Source organism: Protopterus annectens, chromosome 4.part0 (assembly GCF_019279795.1).
Source record: "Protopterus annectens isolate FY-2018-M chromosome 4.part0, PAN1.0, whole genome shotgun sequence".
Lineage (NCBI taxonomy): Eukaryota > Metazoa > Chordata > Ceratodontiformes > Protopteridae > Protopterus > Protopterus annectens.
Window position 1 is genome coordinate 1,414,435,551 of NC_056733.1, and position 20,186 is coordinate 1,414,455,736.

Here is a 20,186-nt window from a genome sequence, read left to right on the forward strand (position 1 = left end):
GTTCAACACCGGAAGTATACCCCTCACTGGTGAGATCAGATCATAAACTAATCTCGCTGGAGGTCCTCATCCCGCCCCCACCTGAAACAAAAAGAACACAGTGAAAAACTTCTCAAAAGCCGATTTCACACTTCTAAAAACTAGTGTGGTCTCCTTTAAGGCCCCTGAGCCAGTGGTAAACATTACTCAAACCGCTGAATAACTTACAAATGCCTTCTACCAGCACCTACAGGACTGCATGGATCAGGCAATCCCAAACAAAACTAAGACTCTCTGTACCAAAGGCAAGCGTCCAGTCTGGTGGACCCCAGCCATAAACAAGCTCTACAACAAAAGGAGGAAGCTACTACAAGATAGAGCAAAATCCTTGAAAGGTAAGACACCTTTGATCGTTATAAGTAAAAAACTAAGAGCTCTCATAAAATCATCCAAGGCAAATTTTGAGAGAAAAATCGCCAAGGACTCTAAAGACAATCATAAGGCCTTCTTTAGCTATGTTAGAAATCTAGGAGGAAACTCCCAGATATGCTCAGAATTAGTTCAAAATGATGTGAAAATTACTGAACCTACACACATTGCCAACATACTGGCTGACAGGTTCAGTGCAAACTTCTCCCAAAAGGAGAGATATCTATTCCAGAGGATTGTAGCCCCCCAAACATCTCCAACGCCCAGGTGAGAACTGCCCTCACTAAGGCAAAAAACACAGCATCCATGGGACCGGATGGTGTCCCCGGCTGTGTGCTTCACGAACTCAACGAGGAATTAAACCCACAGTTAGGACAGCTGTTTAATCTTAGCCTCACCTCAGGATACGTACCCAAGGAGTGGCGCATGGTGACTGTGGTCCCACTTCATAAGGGCGGTGCCTCCACAGACCCTGGAAATTACCACCCCATTAGCTTGACAAGCCTTATCTGCAAAGCCATGGAGAGGATCATAATGGAACTCATAAATAAAGACATAGGGAACTTGCAGACTTTGGATCCAACCCAGTTTGGCTTTGTCAAAGGCAGATCCTGCCTCTTAAACTTGGTTGACTTTTTCGAGACAGTCACCAAGGCCATTGATGAGGGAAAGGCAGTCCATACAGCCTACCTCGACCTGGCAAAGGCCTTCGACACAATACCCCACTCAGGTATCATCGAAAAACTCATCAGCTTGAATGTAAACCCATACATCACAAGATGGGTTGCAAACTGGCTAAGTGACAGAACCCACAGGGTCAGAGTTGCTGGAGCCATGTCAGACTCAAAGCCTGTCACAAGTGGTGTCCCACAGGGCTCAGTCCTGGGTCCACTCTTGTTCGGCATCTACTTTTCTGAAGTACAAGCAAACACAGGAGGGTTATGGCTGACAAAGTTTGCAGATGACTGCAAACTGGGCGCCATAGTCGAAAACACATCTGACACAGATATCCTCCAGAAGGGCCTCACAGAAACGGATAACTGGTGCCAGAGCCATGGCCTGAAGTTAAACGCCAAAAAATGCATAGTCATACCCTTCGGGAAAAACAAGGTTACCCCTAGCTACCATATAGGTGGCAATCCACCGAGCACAGAAAAAGTCATCAGGGATCTGGGGACCCAGGTTGACAGTAGCCTTTCGTTTGACACTCATGTTGCTAAAGTAGTTAGGAAAACCTTCTATATCGCCCACCTGATCATGAAGGGATTCACATCTAGATCAAGGGAGGTCATCGTCCCCCTGTACTCATCACTCATTAGACCTATGATTGAGTACAATGCCCCGTTCGGAATGTATCTGACCAGACACCTGCTGCAGCTTGAAAGGCCCCAAAAGTTCCTCACCAAAAGGATAAAGGGTCTCAAAAATATGTGTTATGCTGCCCGACTGAAAGAACTCCAGCTCTATTCAGTCTCATACCGCTTGCTCAGAGGTGACCTGTGCCTGACATATAAGGCCATGTCAAACCCAGATTTGATGAATATGCTTCACCTCAAAAAATCTAGATCCCTCAGAACCACAAGGGCGGAGACTTAAACCTTGACACGGTTATAAATAGAACGTGCTGGAGGGACAGATTCATCACCCAGAGACTCCCTATGCTGTGGAACAAAATCCCGGTACATGTGAGGCAGAGCACCTCTCTGGCCTTGTTCAAGAGGAATCTTGACCAATGGATGGGAGATCGCAGATATACCCCAGGGATTACTTCAGTGTCACTGCTTGACAGAGGCACAGCAAAATGATAGGCATAGTTTTTATTCAAACTAAAGGGGTGGCGAAAGCCACATAACTATGGGCTAGGCTTATAAATGCCCTTGGGCAGATAGCCTAGTATGAACCTATGAACCTTTATCACGTCTTCATAAGTACGATATTGCTGAACCAATTCATATGTGGGTACATAGTTTACTGCTATTGCCTTTGTTTTAGCGTCATAAATTTTGTATACTGAAAAGATTTGAAACTGTCTCAATATGTTCTACAGTACTGTAATGTCCCTTTCTGGTTTTGTCAGGCATAAAATAATGTTATCTCCAAATACAGCCAACTTTTCTTGACTACCATACCAATTACATCCTTGAATTTCTGAGGTCCTTACTTTCTTTGCCAATGGTTCTAAATATAGTGCAGATAAAGGGGAGAGAAGACACCCCTGTCTGGTTCTTTTTATCAAGTGGATTCCACCCAGTTTAAATTTCACATTCAGTCCCTCATACATCCTCCTAATCAACCTTATAAATTTATCAGGGAATGCAAATGCTTCCATTGCTCTGCTCATAAAGCCCCAGCTTACTCTGGCAAATGCTTTCTCTGGATCAAAACCCACCAACAACAGTAGTATTTTCTTACATTCTGCTTCCCTCTAGATCATCAGTGTTCTGTTAATGTCAGCCATTGGTTAATCTTATGGTCCCCCCAACATTTACTTTTGAACATGGCACAAAAATCCTTCAAGTTCTACACCAGAGTTAGATTACTTTTTTACCTGGAGTGGACAGTCCATGATAAAACCATAACCTCTGATTTGGACGTGCTGATTGTTATCCTGACTATTTTATATCTAGCATTATATCATTCCAGTGCATGCTGGAGAAAGCAGTTAGTTTAGGCTAACAGAATAGTATCATCTCCAACTAACAAAAATGCTGCCCCATGTCCTCAAACTGAATACTCTTCGGACCTTGGCTGTTCTTTGATAATCTCTCTATGAAAATCACAAACAAGAGGGGAGACATACATCACTTGTAAACTCTTACACCCAGTTTGAACTTGTTTGAGTTAACCCCAATAATACAGATGCAAACTGCTCTCCTCAATTGCTGGGAGAAATGGGCATGCAGTAGTAACCATGGGACCTCATAGTGTTGTAAAACTTCATGTAAGACACTTGACAGTACATGGTCATATGCCTTCTCCAAGTCCACACATCATACGTGTATGTGTATATGTGTAATGGCAATCTTGTTTGACCCCTCTAAAATCTGTGCAAGGACAAAGAGTTGATTCCCTTTCCTTGGTTAGGACTGACTCTGCATTGCTCCTTCTGAATCAGAGGCTTGAATGTTAGAAATGTGTTTTCTCTATAATTGACAAACAGGATATTAACTCTATCCTTAGAAGAAGGAGACCTCTTCTACAGGTTTGCCAATCCAGCGGTACTGCCCCAGCTTTTCATACAACAGTGAAAATGTGTGTTAATCACAGCACCGCAACACTATCCAGTGCTTTCAGAATCTGCAGCCAGACTGCATGCAGTTCAATATCTTTGCCATGATAAAACTGTTTAATCACCACAGTGATCTCATCTAGTACAATGAATCCAAATCCATCACTTGCTTCAGGTACTACCTCCTCAGAGGAAGGCATGCTCACTGGATTCAGAAGTTCCTCAAAGTGTTCTTTCACCTCTCAGCAAGGTCTTTAGCCATGGTCAATGTTTTTCCACCCTGGGAAATATCCTGTCTCTGCCTTCTAAGTCACCCAAACGGGGTTTGTCAGAACCTCTTTAAGACTCTCTGAAAGTCATTCTTTATGGCCTTGACAAATTCCTCCTACACCCAGGCCTCAACTTTAGTAACTGTCACAGCTGCTGCAAGCCTTACTTGTCAGTATTTATCAGTCATACCTGGAGTCCCTGTCCTCTGCTAACACCTTTTTCTTTAAACTGGTGTTTTCTCTCCCAGTACTTTGTGAGTACCTTGCCTACTAAGGCAACAAACAGTGTCCTTTAAGAACCTGCATTCATGACCTCTCCACACACAAGTAAGAAACTTTTCTGGAGGTGGGAGGTGAACTCATACCATACAGAAGCATTGATTAGTCATTCTTAGGACATATTCAATATACATTTGGGTTTCCATATCTGTCCAGCTGCCACCCTAATCATCTAACCCAATTCACCACCAAATGGTGATCAGTTAACAGCTGAGTACCTCTCTTCACCTGACCGTCCAGAACATGTGGACAGTGGACACAGGTGGACAGTGGTCTCACCTTCGATAAAGTACAGTTTTGTACCTACCATAAATGTAGATGTTTGAGTGCTAATACAGCTGCAGTCATAACAGATGGGTTATCCTGCTGTCAGGCAGGTCCTCGGTCGGCCGAATTCCAAAGTCTAGGTCCGGCGTCGGTTGTCGTCGCTTCTTCCCTGACGTCAGTGCGGAAGGGGTATAAAAGAACCAGCTGACGCCATTTTCTTCAGTTTTTCTTGCCCCAGATGTCAGGTGCCCCCAGAAGGAAGGCAAAACATAAGCTAATGTAATATAATCAAAAAACAGTAGTTTGCAAGCAAATACACCATAAAAGAATACCCCAATCAGGTGGTATGAGGAGGTGTTTGTCATAAGGCCTGTCCCAAGAGGGGATGGAGGGAGGGAAACCTGGACCGCAGCTGCATTAGCACTCGAACATCTACATTTATGGTAGGTACAAAACTGTACTATGTTCATCGTGCATACAGCTGCAGTCATAACAGATGGATAGAATCCCAAAGCTAAAAAGGGGTGGCAGGCACTAAGTGGAACCAGGAGGAGCAAGGATGCCCTGCAAGACTGCTGTGGCAAAGCCCGCTCTAGATTTACAGTAAAGTGGAAGGTGATAGTGCTTGGAGAAAGTGTGCACAGAACTCCAAGTGGCTGCTTCCAAAATGTCCTTGGTAGGAACCCCCCTGAGGAAAGCTGCAGAGGTAGCTGTGGCCCTTGTGGAGTGAGATCTGATGCTTGCAGGTACAGTTTTTCCATGAAATGAGTAACAAAAGCGTATGCAGTGAGCTATCCATTTTGAGATTGTCTGTTTGGAGATAGCCTTTCCTTGAGCACCTGTAGCATAGGACACAAAGAGTTGCTCTGATTTTCTGAATGGCTTTGTCCTGTCCAAATAATAACAAAGTTGTCTGTGAATGTCCAAGGAATGCAGTAGTCTTTCCCCTTTGTTTTGTGGGTTAGGATAAAAGGTAGGTAAGTGGATAGTCTGATTCAAGGCTACACTGGATACTACCTTTGGCATTAAGGAAGGGTTGGTTCATAAGGAAACTCTGTCCTGATGGAAAATGATGAAAGGTTGCACAGCCATGAGGACCTGTAGTTCCGAAACCCTGCGTGCTGAGGTGATAGCCAGAAGGAAGGCTGTTTTCCATGACAAATATCGCAGTTCTGTTGAAGCAGCTGGCTCAAATGGAGGCAGGGTCAGTTTTTCTAAAATGAAGTTGAGGTCCCAAGCAGGTACTGGTGGTTTCCTTGGGGGGTTTATATTCTTAGTCCCTCTGAGGAACTGTCTTAAGAGAGGATGAGAGAATAAAGGAGGATCAGTGTTGTATTGTGCAGAAATGGCTGAAGCATGGATCTTGATGGAGGAGAAGGAAAGTCCACTGTTTAACATCTCAGCTAGGTACTGTAATATTTGAGGTAAATTTAGTACCCAAGGATTCTGGCCCTTTTTCCTGATTCCAGGCACAAAACCGTTTCCATTTGGCGGAGTAGGATTTTCTAGTAGAAGGTCTTCTGGCCTCCAAGATGACATCCTGCAACTCCTTGGAGAGGAGGGTCTGTTGGGAAATCAAGGAATCCTCCATCCGGCTAGATTGAGGGTTTTCAGCTGACTGTGAAGAGTTTTGAAGTTGTGCTGGGTCAACAGAAGAGGCACTAGAGGCAGGATCCATGGTGGGGAATGCGTCAGGCTCTTCAGGAGTGGATACCAGTGTTGTCTTGGCCAGTCTGGAGCAATGAGAATCATGTTTGGCCTCTCTGCTCTGTCTTTTAATAGAACTTTGGGCAGCAGAGGAAGAGGTGGAAAGGCATAGACTGTCAATGTTGTCCAATTGAAAGAAAGTGCGTCCACTTTCCAGGCCTGTGGATGATAGGTCCTTGAGCAAAATTTTTTCAGTTGGTAATTTCTGTGGGTAGCAAAGAGATCTATGTCTGGCTGTCCCCATGCCTGAATTATCTGTGCGAACACTTGAGGATGCAACTTCCATTTCTGTGGATCTGTCACATTTCTGCTTAGGTTGTCTGCCAGCGTGTTTTCCTTCCCTGGCAGGAATTGTGCTTGAAGTTGGATTTGCAATTCCAGAGCCGTGTTCCAAAGGGACACAGCTAGTCTGCACAGGGGGTATGAATGAGTTCCTCCCTGTTTGTTTATGTACCACATCACTGTGGTGTTGTCTGTCCTTATTAATAGCTGGCCTGGATGCAGTAGGTCTTTGAAGGCCATAATAGCATTTTGTACTGCTAGCATTTCCTTTTGACTGATATGTAGGTGCTTCTCTTTTTGTGACCATTTGCCCTGAATGCACTGATCTGTCATGTGCTCCCCCCAGGCGTAGTCCGAGGCGTCTGTTGTGATGATATGATTTGCTTGAGGCATGCAGAAGGGGAGACCTATGTTTCTTTGGCATGCTTGAGCCCACCACAGAAATTCCTTTTGAAGACATGGAATGAGTGGTATAATTGTTTCCAAACTGTGGCTGTGTTGAGACCATAAGTTTTTTAGGTACCATTGAAGTTTCCTCATATGCAGCTTTGTACATGGGATCAGCAGGATGCAAGATGCCATGAATCCCAGAGCCTGCAGGACTTTCCTTGCAGTCAGCCTGGTGAAGGTTGCCATTTTTCTGAAGTATTGAGATAGTTGCCCTTGCTTCTCTGGCGTGAGGTAGGCCATCTGGGTGTTTGTATTCAAGCTGGCAACCAGGAAAATTATTGCTTGAGAGGGTATTAGTTTTGATTTCTTTTTGTTGACTGTGTATCCTAGAAAGTTCAACAATTTTATTACAAACGCCAGGTGTTTCAGAAGTATGTGCTTGCTGTCCGCTTGGATCAGGCAGTCGTCCAGATATGGGTATATCTGTATCCCTTGAAGTCTGCAGAAGGCAATTACTGATGCCAGGCATTTCGTAAACACTCTGAGTGCAGTATATAAGCCAAAGGGCAATGCAGAGAATTGGTAATGGGTTGAACCTGCAAGAAATCTGAGGTATCTTCTGCAATCTTGTCTGATAGGGACATGCAGGTATGCCTCCTTGAGGTTCAATGTTACCAGCCAAGACTCCTTGCCCAGCATGGGAAGAAGCTGTTGTAATGTGAGCATCTTGAATTTTGGTACGAGTAAATATGTGTTTAGGATCAAAATAGGTCTCCAATCTTTGTCCTTCCTTGGTACCAGGAATAGTCTGGAATAAAAACCTTGACCCTGTTCTTTTGCAGGTACCTCTTCAATAGCTTTCATGTTTATGAGATCTGTAATTTGTCTTTGTGCCTCTGCCCTTTGATTTTGTGGCAGGTTTGGCATGCCTCTCATTTTTGGAAGGGTGTGAAAATGGAATTTGTAGCCTCTGTCTATAATGTCCAGGATCCATTTGTCTTTTGTGACAATATGCCAATTCTTTGAAAATAATGCCAGTTTTCCACCTAAAGGTGCTGCCATTAAAGCTTTGCTTGGCATACAAAGGGGAAAGTCATCGTGTCTGCTTTCTGAATGACTGAGATCTATCTTCTCCACCTCTTGGTGTAGGTGCTTGTTATTGTCTGGCTCTAAATGATCCTTGAGATTGCCCTCTACCCCTCGGGCGCCTGTATCTACCTCTTTGAGGTCTGTCCGTGGCTGGAAAGGACCAATTTTTTGAAGGCCAGTTTCTGCTGAAACGTGGAGGTTGTACCTGTAGGAAATCTTTTACTGTTTGCATTGATCTTGCCTTTTCCTCCATTTTCTTTAGTACCTCCTCAGCTTTAACACCAAACAATACATCTTTTTGAAGAGGTGCATCTAGTAATTTAGCTTTGACATGATCTGGTAAGGTTTGCTCTTTGAGCCAAGCATGTCTACGTATGACAGACCCTGTAACAGCAGCACTACATGAGGCCTCTAAAGCATCAAAACCACACTGCAAGGTATGTTTACCCACTTGCTCTGCAATATGCAACAAATCCTGCAACTCCTTTAAATCTGGTTGCTCAGGTTGTGTCATTTTGCTTTTCAACTGAGATAACAAAAACTGTTGATACTTTAACATATGGAACTGATAGTTTAATGCCCTCATGGTTAAAGTGGCCGAGGTGTATACCTTTTTCCCCCACCTTTCTAAAGCTCTGGAATCTCTCTCTGAAGTTAATGGGTTTTTGGCAGTAGAGGCCTTAATTCCCTTGGGACCCTGTGAAATAGTTTCTGGGTCAGCAGCATGGCTTTTGTATAGGAATTGGTGTGAATCAGGAACCCGGTAATACCTGTCAGGTTTAACAGGAGCTGGAGGTAAAGAATCTGGGTTGAGGCTGGCTTCTGAGTACACATCATCTAATATATCCAAGACAGGAGGGATAGCCAGCCAGAGGCCTGTGCTGGGGAAGCAAGAGAAAATCCCTGAGCCTTTTCTTGGAATCTGCGTAATCTTGGCCTTCCCAGTGAAAGTGTTCCCTCAAGGTATGTAAGGTTTCCCCAAAAGAATAGTCCTCAGGGGAGACGAGGAATGGACTCCTCAGCATCAGAGTCTTCAAAAGGGGAATATGAATATTCCTGGTCCTCAGAATGTTCTGAGGTAATACAGGCTTGGTCTGAGGAAGGGTAGTCTTCCTCCAATCTGGGCCTTTTGTCCGAGGGGGGTTGAGAACCCCTGATAAGAGTAATCAAATCCTCAGCCATTTTGAGCATCTGTTTTTTAGGCATGGGGCCCTGAGAGGGGCTCTGTGGGCCTTGTCATTTAGTTTTCATGGCTGCTTTAGATTTTGTGAAAGCCTTAATGGAAAAAGAGGAAGGCCTGTCTAAACTCTGAGTTTCCCCGCCAAGAGTGGTGTCGGTATCTGTAGTCGGAGTGGGGGCCGAGGAGCCTGCGACCTCGGGCATAGAAGACACCGCTAAAGAAGCATCATCGGTACTCATGGGCTGCATAGGCGCCTCGCTGAGAACCGGAGCACCGGTAGCCGGCTTTAGTGTGGTGTCGGTAGAAGTCGCGGACCTCGTATGTCGGCCCTTATCTTTGCGTCTTTTACTCAAAACTGGAGTCGGAGTATCCGACGACATAATGTAATTAAATTTTTTACCAAAATAGTGTTGGGCGAACTCTGCCCGACGCTTAATAGTGCGCTTGTTGAATCTAGCACAAAAACGGCAGGCCGAGACGTCGTGGTCTGGGCCTAAGCAAGGAATACAGAAGGAATGGAAATCCTTATGCGGTATTTGCTTCCCACATGAAATGCAATTATTAACTTTGTCTGACATCGGTCTGTGGCAAGAAAAGTTTCCCCAACAGGGTACTTAGCTTTCAAGAAGACTTCGGCTGAAATATTTTCGTAAATCTCAGGAGCTGGCCGACCGGCACTTGCGAAGTGCTTCTGCTTCGGGCACCGCGCGGCAAGAAAGACTGAAGAAAATGGCGTCGGCTGGTTCTTTTATACCCCTGCCGCACTGACGTCAGGGAAGAAGCGACGACAACCGACGCCGGACCTAGACTTTGGAATTCGGCCGACCGAGGACCCGCCTGACGGCAGGATAACCCATCTGTTATGACTGCAGCTGTATGCACGATGAACATCCACATTGCCACAACAGTCAGGAAATCCTTCTAAGTGGCACACCTCATCATTAAGGGCTTTTCATCCAGAAAAAAGGAGGTCATTGTCCCACTGTACTCATCTCTCATTAGATCCATTATAGAATACAACGCCCCGTTTGGTACGTACCTCTCAAGACATCTGCAAAAACTGGGAAGGCCGCAGAAATACCTCACTAAAAGAATCAAAGGCCTAAAGCAGATGCCCTACACTGACCGCCTTAAAAAACTCCAGCTATACTCTGTCACATATCGTCTACTCAGAGGCAATCTCTGCGTAACATACAAGGCCATGTCAAACCCAGAGCTGTTGGACATGCTACACTTAAAGAAATCCCAATCCCTCAGAGAAACATGCACCAGGGATCTAAACCTTTTTATCACAATAAACAAAACATGCTGGAGGGATAGGTTCCTGACCCAGAGACTCCCCAGACTCTGGAATAGCTTGCCCATACATGTCAAGCAGAGCACCTCTATGGCCCTCTTCAAAAGGAACCTTGACGATTGGATGGGAAAAAGGAAATTTACCCCAGGGACCATGTCAATGACAGGGGTCCAGGGAAGTAAATAGTGTGGGAAGAAGTAGCCAGGGAATTATTATGGCTAGGCTTGTATAGGCCCTAGGCTCGATAGCCTAGTACCAACCTATGAACCTATGAACATATAGCTTCAGGCCTGACGACATGACTACATAATTAATCACTGAACTGTGGCCCTGCTGCTCTGGCCCCAAGTACAGGTATAAGCATCCTTGTGTTCAAATTATGCACATATCCCTAGGAAATGAGAAGAAACATGGAAACTAGTCATTAATACTATTCAAGTTCTGAAATGAAATGTGATATCAAGCTGGAGATAAAGATTGATGTTTATCATAGATCTCTTTGCTGCAGGAGATGTTCAAAATGAATTAGAAATACTGGATGCAAACATCAGTACTGTGGTCAGACTTTTTTTTTTTAATTTGATACTCCAAACAGGTGTGCCTGTAATAAATTACTCCGACCATTAGGGGCTAGATGGCTATAAAAGAGTTCATGATACATTTTGCTCTAAGATGATGTAACCAGTTAATCTGATTGATTTCTAGGTATTTTTCTTTGGAAGCTTCTTTTCACATTTAGAGATATTTGTATTGGTTTGCATTAATTCTGACATTTTCCCCAAAAGAAAATTACCTAGTGTTTCTGTGGGTGTCAGATTATTCCTAAAAAATGATATTCAGTGCACTACTTGTTTAAAACAAAATCACTATGCACAAAGTGGTGGAACCTTGGGGGGGGGGGTGATGTAAGTACATATATCCCTTCTTTTTAAAGAGTCAAACCTGCAGACGTTTTCTCCAACACCTACACAAGTGCTTTCAAAGGCCAGGTGCAACCTATATATTGTAAATTTTCAGATCCATCAGTGACAGATAATTGTCTATATTTAATTAAAAAAAGACTTTGGTGAAAACATCTAAGAATCCACAAAGTTTTCTTGTACACAGGACACAGAAGTAACTTCTCATTGTCACCTCACTTTTGTGACACCTCCTGCATCACTCATGAAACATTCTTTTGAACTCCACTGGATATTTTTCTTTCTTGACTCCATGTCATACCTCTCAGCTGTACAGATTTTCACAGAATGTCCAGAACTGTGCCCCATATCTTTTTTTTTCTCATAAAATTGTGGTTTTCTGCTGACAAATCGCTACCAAATAACTGAGGGGTTGTAGTCAGAAAATAAGTTTGTAAAAGCAATATTTAAAAAGTGCCTCAGTTTTTGGTCTTTGTCCCCCCATTATTTACGACTTTGTCTAGATTTGTTGATCTAAGAGGTTGAGAGGTATGTTCCATGTGTGTCCTGGTCTTCAGTCACATTCAGGTAAGTTGTTTGAAGCAGCAACTCATTATTACCAAGTCCTGCTTATTCGCTTTCCTTTGTATGCTGACATCATGGCTGGTGATCCCTCCTTGTTTCTGGGCACTGACTTGCTTGGTATTCCTTGCTCTGAGAGATGGAAAGGAGACCTTGGGGTAGGAAAACAATCTAACCCAGGTACCTGCAAATACCACTGCAAAACAAATGGATAGTCAAATCATGGTGAATAATATTCCCATGATGCATTTACCTAAGGCTCAGACAACTAATAGTGAGAAGGAATCTTGCTACAGGTAGTTACTTAATTGTTCATGGGACTACTCAGAATATACAATAATGTCTCAGCCAGGTAGTCAGTATAAAGGTGCTTATAAGCATTTAGCATTTGTGTATGAATGCAGTTGTTATAGAACACAACCAGCTGACATTATGGATAATTTTTCATGTAACTATTAGGCTTAATTTAGTGTTCAAAGATGAAAAAAGTAAATACTCTTTCTTACCCGTCTTCCTAAAATTTGGTTAATTGCAGCACTTTCCTTCAATGTGCACTCCGCGATGACCTTTGGTCTCATTTCCTTCATGTATAGCATAAAGGCGTTTAGGGGTTTCTTAACTGTGGGTTTCTTTGACTCGTTTTCTCTCTTTGGTTCTGGGTGGGGCTTCCTGGTAACATCAAAAACACATACAGTATACAATTAGCTTGAGTTTTTACAGGTAAATATTATGATTGAATTGTCAGTTCAAGTAATATCAAGAAACTCACAAAAGTTTGGATGGACATGAAAAACCACCAAGCAGACATTTGACACAGCGTGATATTACCTTCCAAGTAAACAAGTAATGAAATAGCAAGTGCTGTGTTACCATTAACTTATTTCTAAATGCCTGCTAAGAAAGCAAACTAAGACTGACTGCAGCAAAGTGTTACATTTAAATACATGAATCAGACATAACCAGACAATAAGGTTAACTGCAATGCTTTTCTGCAGACCCTATCGCTCACTGCCTGTGGCTTGTTAATCTTTTTTTCTTTCATACCTTATCTTTTAACTCTAGACATATGCAGAAACAGTGACTTTTTTTCAGGTCAGTATACCTAAATGATATAGAATAATTAAGTCTGTTGATTAGATAGTCAGGGTCACTGCGCAGCCAACAGCCATACCAGAAATGAGGAAGTAGGACATCATGAGAGCTGGACATGAGAAAGAAGAGCTTTATGACACAGAGGTAATGGCAGTAGAAGTTAGAAATTCTAGAAGATTAAAACAGGTATGCTTGCAGAGCAAATGGTGAATGAATTAGGATTAGTTATGTCAAATGGGATAAAAGAGAGCTCAAGTATGACACAATAATTGCAAAGAAGGGAATTTATCAAAGACACTCAACAAACTTAAGGTCACGTCAGTCTCATGACAGAAAACCATCCAAATTCTCCCAAATTGCAGATTACAGTGTTAAATGGAAACTTGTTATTCCGTGAACTGCCTTTCTTATAAGCAAACATTCCAATACTCAATTGGTACATATTTGTATATATAGGATATTGTGAAATACATTATATACCACCGTTCTCCTGAAGGGGTCTGATGCATTGGTATAACACATCAGAAAGCTGTTGTTAATGTTCAGATAAAACATAAGCAGTATGCTGTTTATTGCTGAGCAATAAAAAAAATCAACCATCCTCTTAATCTGAATAACGTAATACCCCGAGCAAATTAAAGCGTGTAACCAATAATATCCAATGAGGAGGGCTGAAGTGGGAATTACTTAAGGTCTAAGCACACAGTCTAACTCATTACAGTGGAGTGACTCCTCCAGGTGCTTCTGCAGTTACATCCCACTGACGCCTCTAGGCATCAATTATTGCTTGTTAATATTTGCATTAATAATTCCTGAATCATGCTACATACAAAGTATTTGAAGACGTATGTTAAACCTTACACAATGGCAAGCAGAACTGTATTAATATTTGACCTCTATGTAGTACAGGTAAAGAGATACTAACTGTTTATATAATATTTATTTATGTTGTCATAAAGTTCATATTTTTCTAAATAATTTGACAACCAAGCAGCACAGACAGAACTGCTTAGCCTCACATGAAAGCTCTCAGCTGGATGAGCGAAATGCTGATGGCATTATGTCTATAACTTGAGTGGTTGCTGAGATTCTGTAAGTTGTTTACAAAACATTACACACATAATAGTTCCTTAATTTACTGTGATCTATAAAAAGAGTTATGTACTTACCATAACTTGGAATCTGGACTATCCAGTGTCATTATTCATCACGGAAGGGTGTAGGATCCGAGCCAGCACTAAAAGGCAGCTCCTGAGCTCAAGCTCCTTCCCTTCCCAAGATCCCTTGCTATCCACAACCCTCAGCTTGAGTTTGCTGGATAGAAAAAGAGGGCAGTGAAGACTGCCTACAAAATGGAAAAGGATACCAAGTAAACATTCCTCCATAACTCCCCAGACACCAGAAGGAGGGGTAAGGAGGGTGGGAATGCGATGAATAATGACACTGGATAGCCCAGATTCCAAGTTATGGTAAGCATATAACTCTTTATCTGGTGCTATCCATGTCATTATTGATAACGGATAGGTCAGAATCCCCAGCTACCAACAACACTGGGAGGCCTCAAGGAAGGACATACCAGAGCACAGAAGAACCAAAGGAAGCCCTGTCCCTAGACACCAAGTCCAACTTATAATGCGTCACAAAGGTATGGGGATTAGACCAAGTGGCAGCAGCACAAATATCATCCAAGAAAAGCCTTGCCAAGAATGCAGAAGATGTGGCCACCGACCTAGTGGAGTGAGCTTTAACTGGTCTAGGTAGCGCCAAGTGATTGCTCTCGTAAATATAAGCAATACAGCTAATGAACCAATGAGAAATAGAAACCTTGGAAATTGCCTGACCTTTCTTAGCCTGAGAAAAGACCACAAAAAGCTGAAAGGATTTTCAAAAATGTTTTGTCCTCTTCAAGTAAAAACATAACTGCCTACGTACATCCAGACAATGCAGCTTATATTCCCCTTTATTTGAAAAATTGGGAAAAAAGACAGGTAGTTGAATCGACTGGTTAAGATTAGCCTCTAAGACTACCTTAGGAATGAAGGAAAGACTGGCCCTGAGAAACCCCCTATCCTTATGAAAAATCATGAAGGGGGGCTTAATGCAAAGAGCCTGCAATTCAGAGACCTCTTGGCCAAAGTAATGGCCACCAAAAAGGTCATCTTCCCAGAAAGAAGTTTGAGACTGCAGGTAGTAGCAGGCTCAAAAGGCTGTTGTGTCAAGGACTGCAGGACCAGAGTGAGGTCCCAAAGAGGGGAAGGATCTTTGCTAGGAGGTCTGAGCAAAAAGACCCCTTTGAGGAAGGCCCTGCACAGCCTAGAAGAGAAAGTGGGACATTCGTTTAAATGGAAGTTGGACATAGCAGCCAACTGAAGATCGATTGTAGAGAAACTAGCCCCTTGCTGAAAAAGAGAGGCCTGGAACAACAAAATGTCAGAAATAGAAGCTGAAAAAGGATCTAAGCTACACTGTTGAGCCCAAATAATAAACCTCTTCCATTTATTGGAATACACCTTCTTAGTAGAAGGCTTTAGAGAAGCCAAAATAATTGCCTTAGCTGGGGAAGGAAGCCTAGACTGGGCTATAATCACTGGAACAGGAGGTGCCAAGCAGTCAGCCAAAGAGACTGGAGGTTGGGAAGATGAAGCCCCTACAGATGGGAAATTAGATCCGGGTCTGGATCTAATATCCAAGGCGGATATTTTAGATGAGACCAAAGGAGGTAAAACCATGCCTGATGAGGTCAAAAGGGGGCAATGAGGATTAGATGAGTCTTCAGATGATGAGCTTTCTGTAAGACTTTGGGGATGAGGGGAGTTGGGCAATAGGTACAGAGAAGACCCAATGGCCAATCATGAACCCGAGCATCCGTGAGTGACTCCCCCGTTGGGGGGATCAGGGCAAAGTATTTGCTGCATTTGTGATTGATCAGAGAGGCAAAGAGATTGCAGCAAGGGAGACCCCAATGGTCGAATATCTGATGTGCCACTGGTGGATTCAGGGACCACTCATGAGGACTCAGGATAAATCTGCTGAGTTGTCGGCTAACACGCTGGAACTGCCAGGAATATGCATTCCAAGAAGAAAGCACCTAGAAGACATCACCAATTCCCGCACTCTCATGGCCTCTCTGCACAGGGGATAAGTACATGTTCTCCCCTGTTTGTTGATGTACCAGAACACCACCATGTTGTCTGTCTGAACTGCAATGGTCCCGAGAGGGAGACATTCTTGGAAGGCTTGCAATGTTAGGACTGCCCTCATCTCCAGGACAATGATGTGCAATTTGGTCTCTAAATGGGACTACATGCCTTGGACAGTCCTTCCCCGATAATGCCCCCTCCATCCCAACAGGGAGGTGTCTGTGGTCACCGTGGCTTGGGGTTGGGAAAGACAAAAGTGTCTGCCTAAAAGAAGGTCTTGGGCTTGGAGCCACCAAGCAAGGTGATGTCTACAGACTTGATGAATCCTGACGGTCATGGACATGGGATGAAGGTTGGCTGACCACTGCACCGCAATGGTCCATTGTCGAACTCGCATGTGATATCTGGCGAGAGGGGCTAACTGAATCGCCGCTGCTATTGAACCGAGGGCTTGCAAGATTAAATGTATGGAAGAACACTCCAGATCCAAGAGAAGATGGACCTGTTCCTGAATCATCTCAATTCTGCACGGGGGAAGTGCTGCAATCTCTGACACAATATCCAGAAGGACCCAATAAATTCCAGGCGGGTCTGGCATGGGACAAGATGAGGTTTGGGCAGGTTGACTGTGATGCCTAGGTCCTGAAAAAGACTAAGTGTATAATCCATAGCCAGAGTGAGTTGATGCCTTATGGGTGCCGTGAGGAGAAAATCGTCCAGGTATGGAAAGACTTGGAAACCTTGCAGCAGGAGATGCGCTGCTACCACAGCCAAACATTTGGTAAACACCTGGGGGGCAGAGATGAGTCTGAAGGGCTGGGCTTTAAACTGGTAGTGATTGGCCCCCAGCCGGAAGCGCAGGTATCTCCTGGAGGGGGGTCTGTTGATTTTTATGTGATAGTACGCATCCTTGAGATCCACAGATCACATCCAATCGTCCTTGTGCAGAAGTGGCAGAATGGACTGAACAGTGACCATCCACAACTTTGACTTCTTGACTGACAAATGTAGAACACTGAGGTCCAGAATGGGACGTAGGTCCCCAGTTTGTATGGGCACCAAAAAGAAACATAAATAAGTTCTGGACCCTTCTTGTCCTGTTGGGACTTCCTAGATGGCTCTTTTTTGAAGGAGGTCTTGGAACCTCAAAGATGGCCAACTCCCTTTGGTGGGGTGGAACATCCAAGAGAGACTTCTGAGTTTGAGGGGGCTGAAAAAAGGGTATGAAGTATCCCCTGGATAAGATATTTAGCACCCACTGATCTCAGGTAATAGATGTCCAGGCTAGTGGTTGTAGGGAAAGATGACCCCTGACCACCACCAAGGCAGGACAACCGGGCAACACTTCAGGAGTGCTGAGGGGACTTCTCAGAGAAGGGTTACTGGAAGCCCTGGTTCTGTGGACCTCCTCTGCCTCTGGGGCAGTATCTGCTATCAAATCCCCTTCCCTGGCTGGAAGAAGAGGATTCCTGAGGAGCATCCTGGAAGGAAGACTGAGACCTGTGGAACCACAGTTTCTTACTACCCTTCTGATTCTTGGAAAAGGATCATTGGGAAGTAGAAAACAACTTGATCCCTACTGCGGACAGAGTCTTTCCCTCCTGCTTGGTACGGGTTAAAGTTTCTTTGACTGAGGGACCAAACTGTGTTGACCTGTCGAAAGAGGCATTAGTAAATGACGCCTTGAAGTTTTCCGCAAACCCACAAAGGCAAAGCCAGGCATGATGCTTAAAAGCAATGCCCCTACCCGCCGCTTGAGAGGTGGCCTCTACCTCATTAGAGATCAACCTCATCGAGGCATTAGCTAGGGAAGTCAGAGTAGATAGCTTCAGAGAGACTAACTTAAGACTCTTTGGAGGCATCAACTCAGGAAAGGAAAGGAAAGTGGAGAGTTCTGATACCAAGTGCCTTTGCAGCCAAGTTAAGTGGGGTTGAATGCGGTGCAGATGTCACATTCAACCTCCAGATGTGGCTCTCCTAGGCAGTAAGCACATTCCTCATGCATGTCAGCATGGGGAAGGTTCTGACTGCATGAGGAGCGCTGTTTGAACCCTGTGGGTTAGTCACGCATACTTGCACACCACACACACACACACACACACACACACCACCCGCATACAACACACATCAAGGGGGGGTGTGGGACAAGATAGACAAAAGAAGAAGGAACCTACGACCGGGAGGACAAGGGTGGGAACCTGGGAAGGACCTAACAACCTACCCAAAAAAGCTACCAGGAGGGGAGGAGACTACTTAGAAAAAAGTAAGTAGGTAGGAGAATAAAAAAGGAAAAAGACAGACCCCCCCAAAAAAAAAAAATAGAAAAAATGCACTTATCTGAAAAGGGGTGAATAGGAGCTTCAGGAAGCATGTCTACTTTGAAATCGTGGCAAACGATATCTGAGGGTTGTGGGTAGCAAGGGATCTTGGGAAGGGGGATCTTGAGCTCAGGAGCTGTCTTTTACTGCTGGCTTGGATCCGAGGTTGGATCCTACACCCATCTGTGATCAGTAATGACACGGACAGCACCAGATCATTCTGTTTAAGACAGGAAACCTAAAGAATACTACTACTATAAAAATAGTTTCCAATTTTTTAGTAACCTCTATGCTTTCAGAAATAAGAATATTTGTTTGAAATGTGAGGACATAATTTTATTCTTTCAAAAACCTTAAGCTCCGCCCATTGGAGGTTACAGTGCACACTTCCAGAGCTCCATAGGATGGAATAAGTTAAGGGTTATTTGTCACTTCAGGTCCTTTATTCATCAATGAAATTTCACATTCAGGATGGTTTTAGTGTACTTGAAAAATGTTGCATAACTCCTTAAAGATGTACAGCATCACATCATTGTCTGGCGATTTAATAACAGAATGACACCATCTTCTAATGGAGTCTCTGCATTATTTTATGAGCACATTTATATCTATTTCCATAAAAATGTGTGTGTGCGTGTGTATGTGTGTGTGTATATATATATATATATATATATATATAGATATATATATATATATATATATATATATGTGTGTGTGTGTGTGTGTGTGTGTGTGTGTGTGTGTATATATATATATATATTTATATATATATATATGTATATTATATATATATATATATATATATATATATATATATATATATATATATATATATATATATATATATATAAAATATATATATATATATGTGTGTGTATATATATATATATATATATATATATATATATATATGGGTATACCTTGTTTTATCGAAGTTTCAAAACTTTGAAACCCGTATGGCCAAGAAAATATGACTGAAGTTTTGAAACTTTGAACACTATGAATTCAGATTGCTGTATAGCGCAGAATGGGAGATTTACTGTTTTCCTCACTGTAGTGTGATCTCGGAGTTGGTATATTTAAGTAGCAGGGGATGTGGGGAGTGCAGGGTGACTTCCCCCGCAAAAACATAAAGGTAAAGTGTTTTGATTTTATTTGGTGGTCCTGTTGTGTTTTTGAGGTTATAAAACTTCGATCATATGGTCTCGACCATATGGGTTTTGAAGTTTTGAAACTTTGATAAAGCAACGTAGACCCATATATATATATATATATATATATATATATATATATATATATATATATATATATATATATTTATATATATAGCTACACACACACACACACACACACTATATATATATATATATATATATATATATATATATATATATATATACACACACACACACACACACACACACACACACACACACACACACACACACACACACACACATATATATATATTGTGAAGATTGGGTGAATACGGGTGAAGGCTACTAGCCTAGCCAGATAGAATTTTGGAGATAATTCTGTCATCTGTAAATATTAATGTAAACCACAGGCTTGTTGTCTTAAATGGTAAAAATAGTGTTACATGCGGAACTGGAAAATAATGTAACAACAGTGCACTCTACTGACCAAGTAAAGCATGTTGTGACCCTTTGATGTTAAAACACAGAGTCTGTAAGTCTAGAGTGAACCATCCTGCCTATTGTTCTAAGGCCAGAGTTAATGGCCAGAATTTGCATGCAT

The 20,186-nt window shown here is 42.9% G+C and overlaps 1 protein-coding gene across 5 annotated transcripts in view; it reads right to left on the bottom strand.

Moving 5' to 3' along the window:
- The window catches only part of TCF7 (transcription factor 7), a 1,045,913-nt gene that overhangs the window by 223,737 nt on the left and 801,990 nt on the right, over window positions 1-20,186 (bottom strand). For all 5 annotated transcript variants that reach the window (XM_044069246.1, XM_044069244.1, XM_044069247.1 and 2 more), the window contains one exon: window positions 12,385-12,547. In XM_044069246.1, the coding sequence (XP_043925181.1) occupies window positions 12,385-12,547 (163 nt within the window). The remainder of the gene's footprint in view (window positions 1-12,384; window positions 12,548-20,186) is intronic.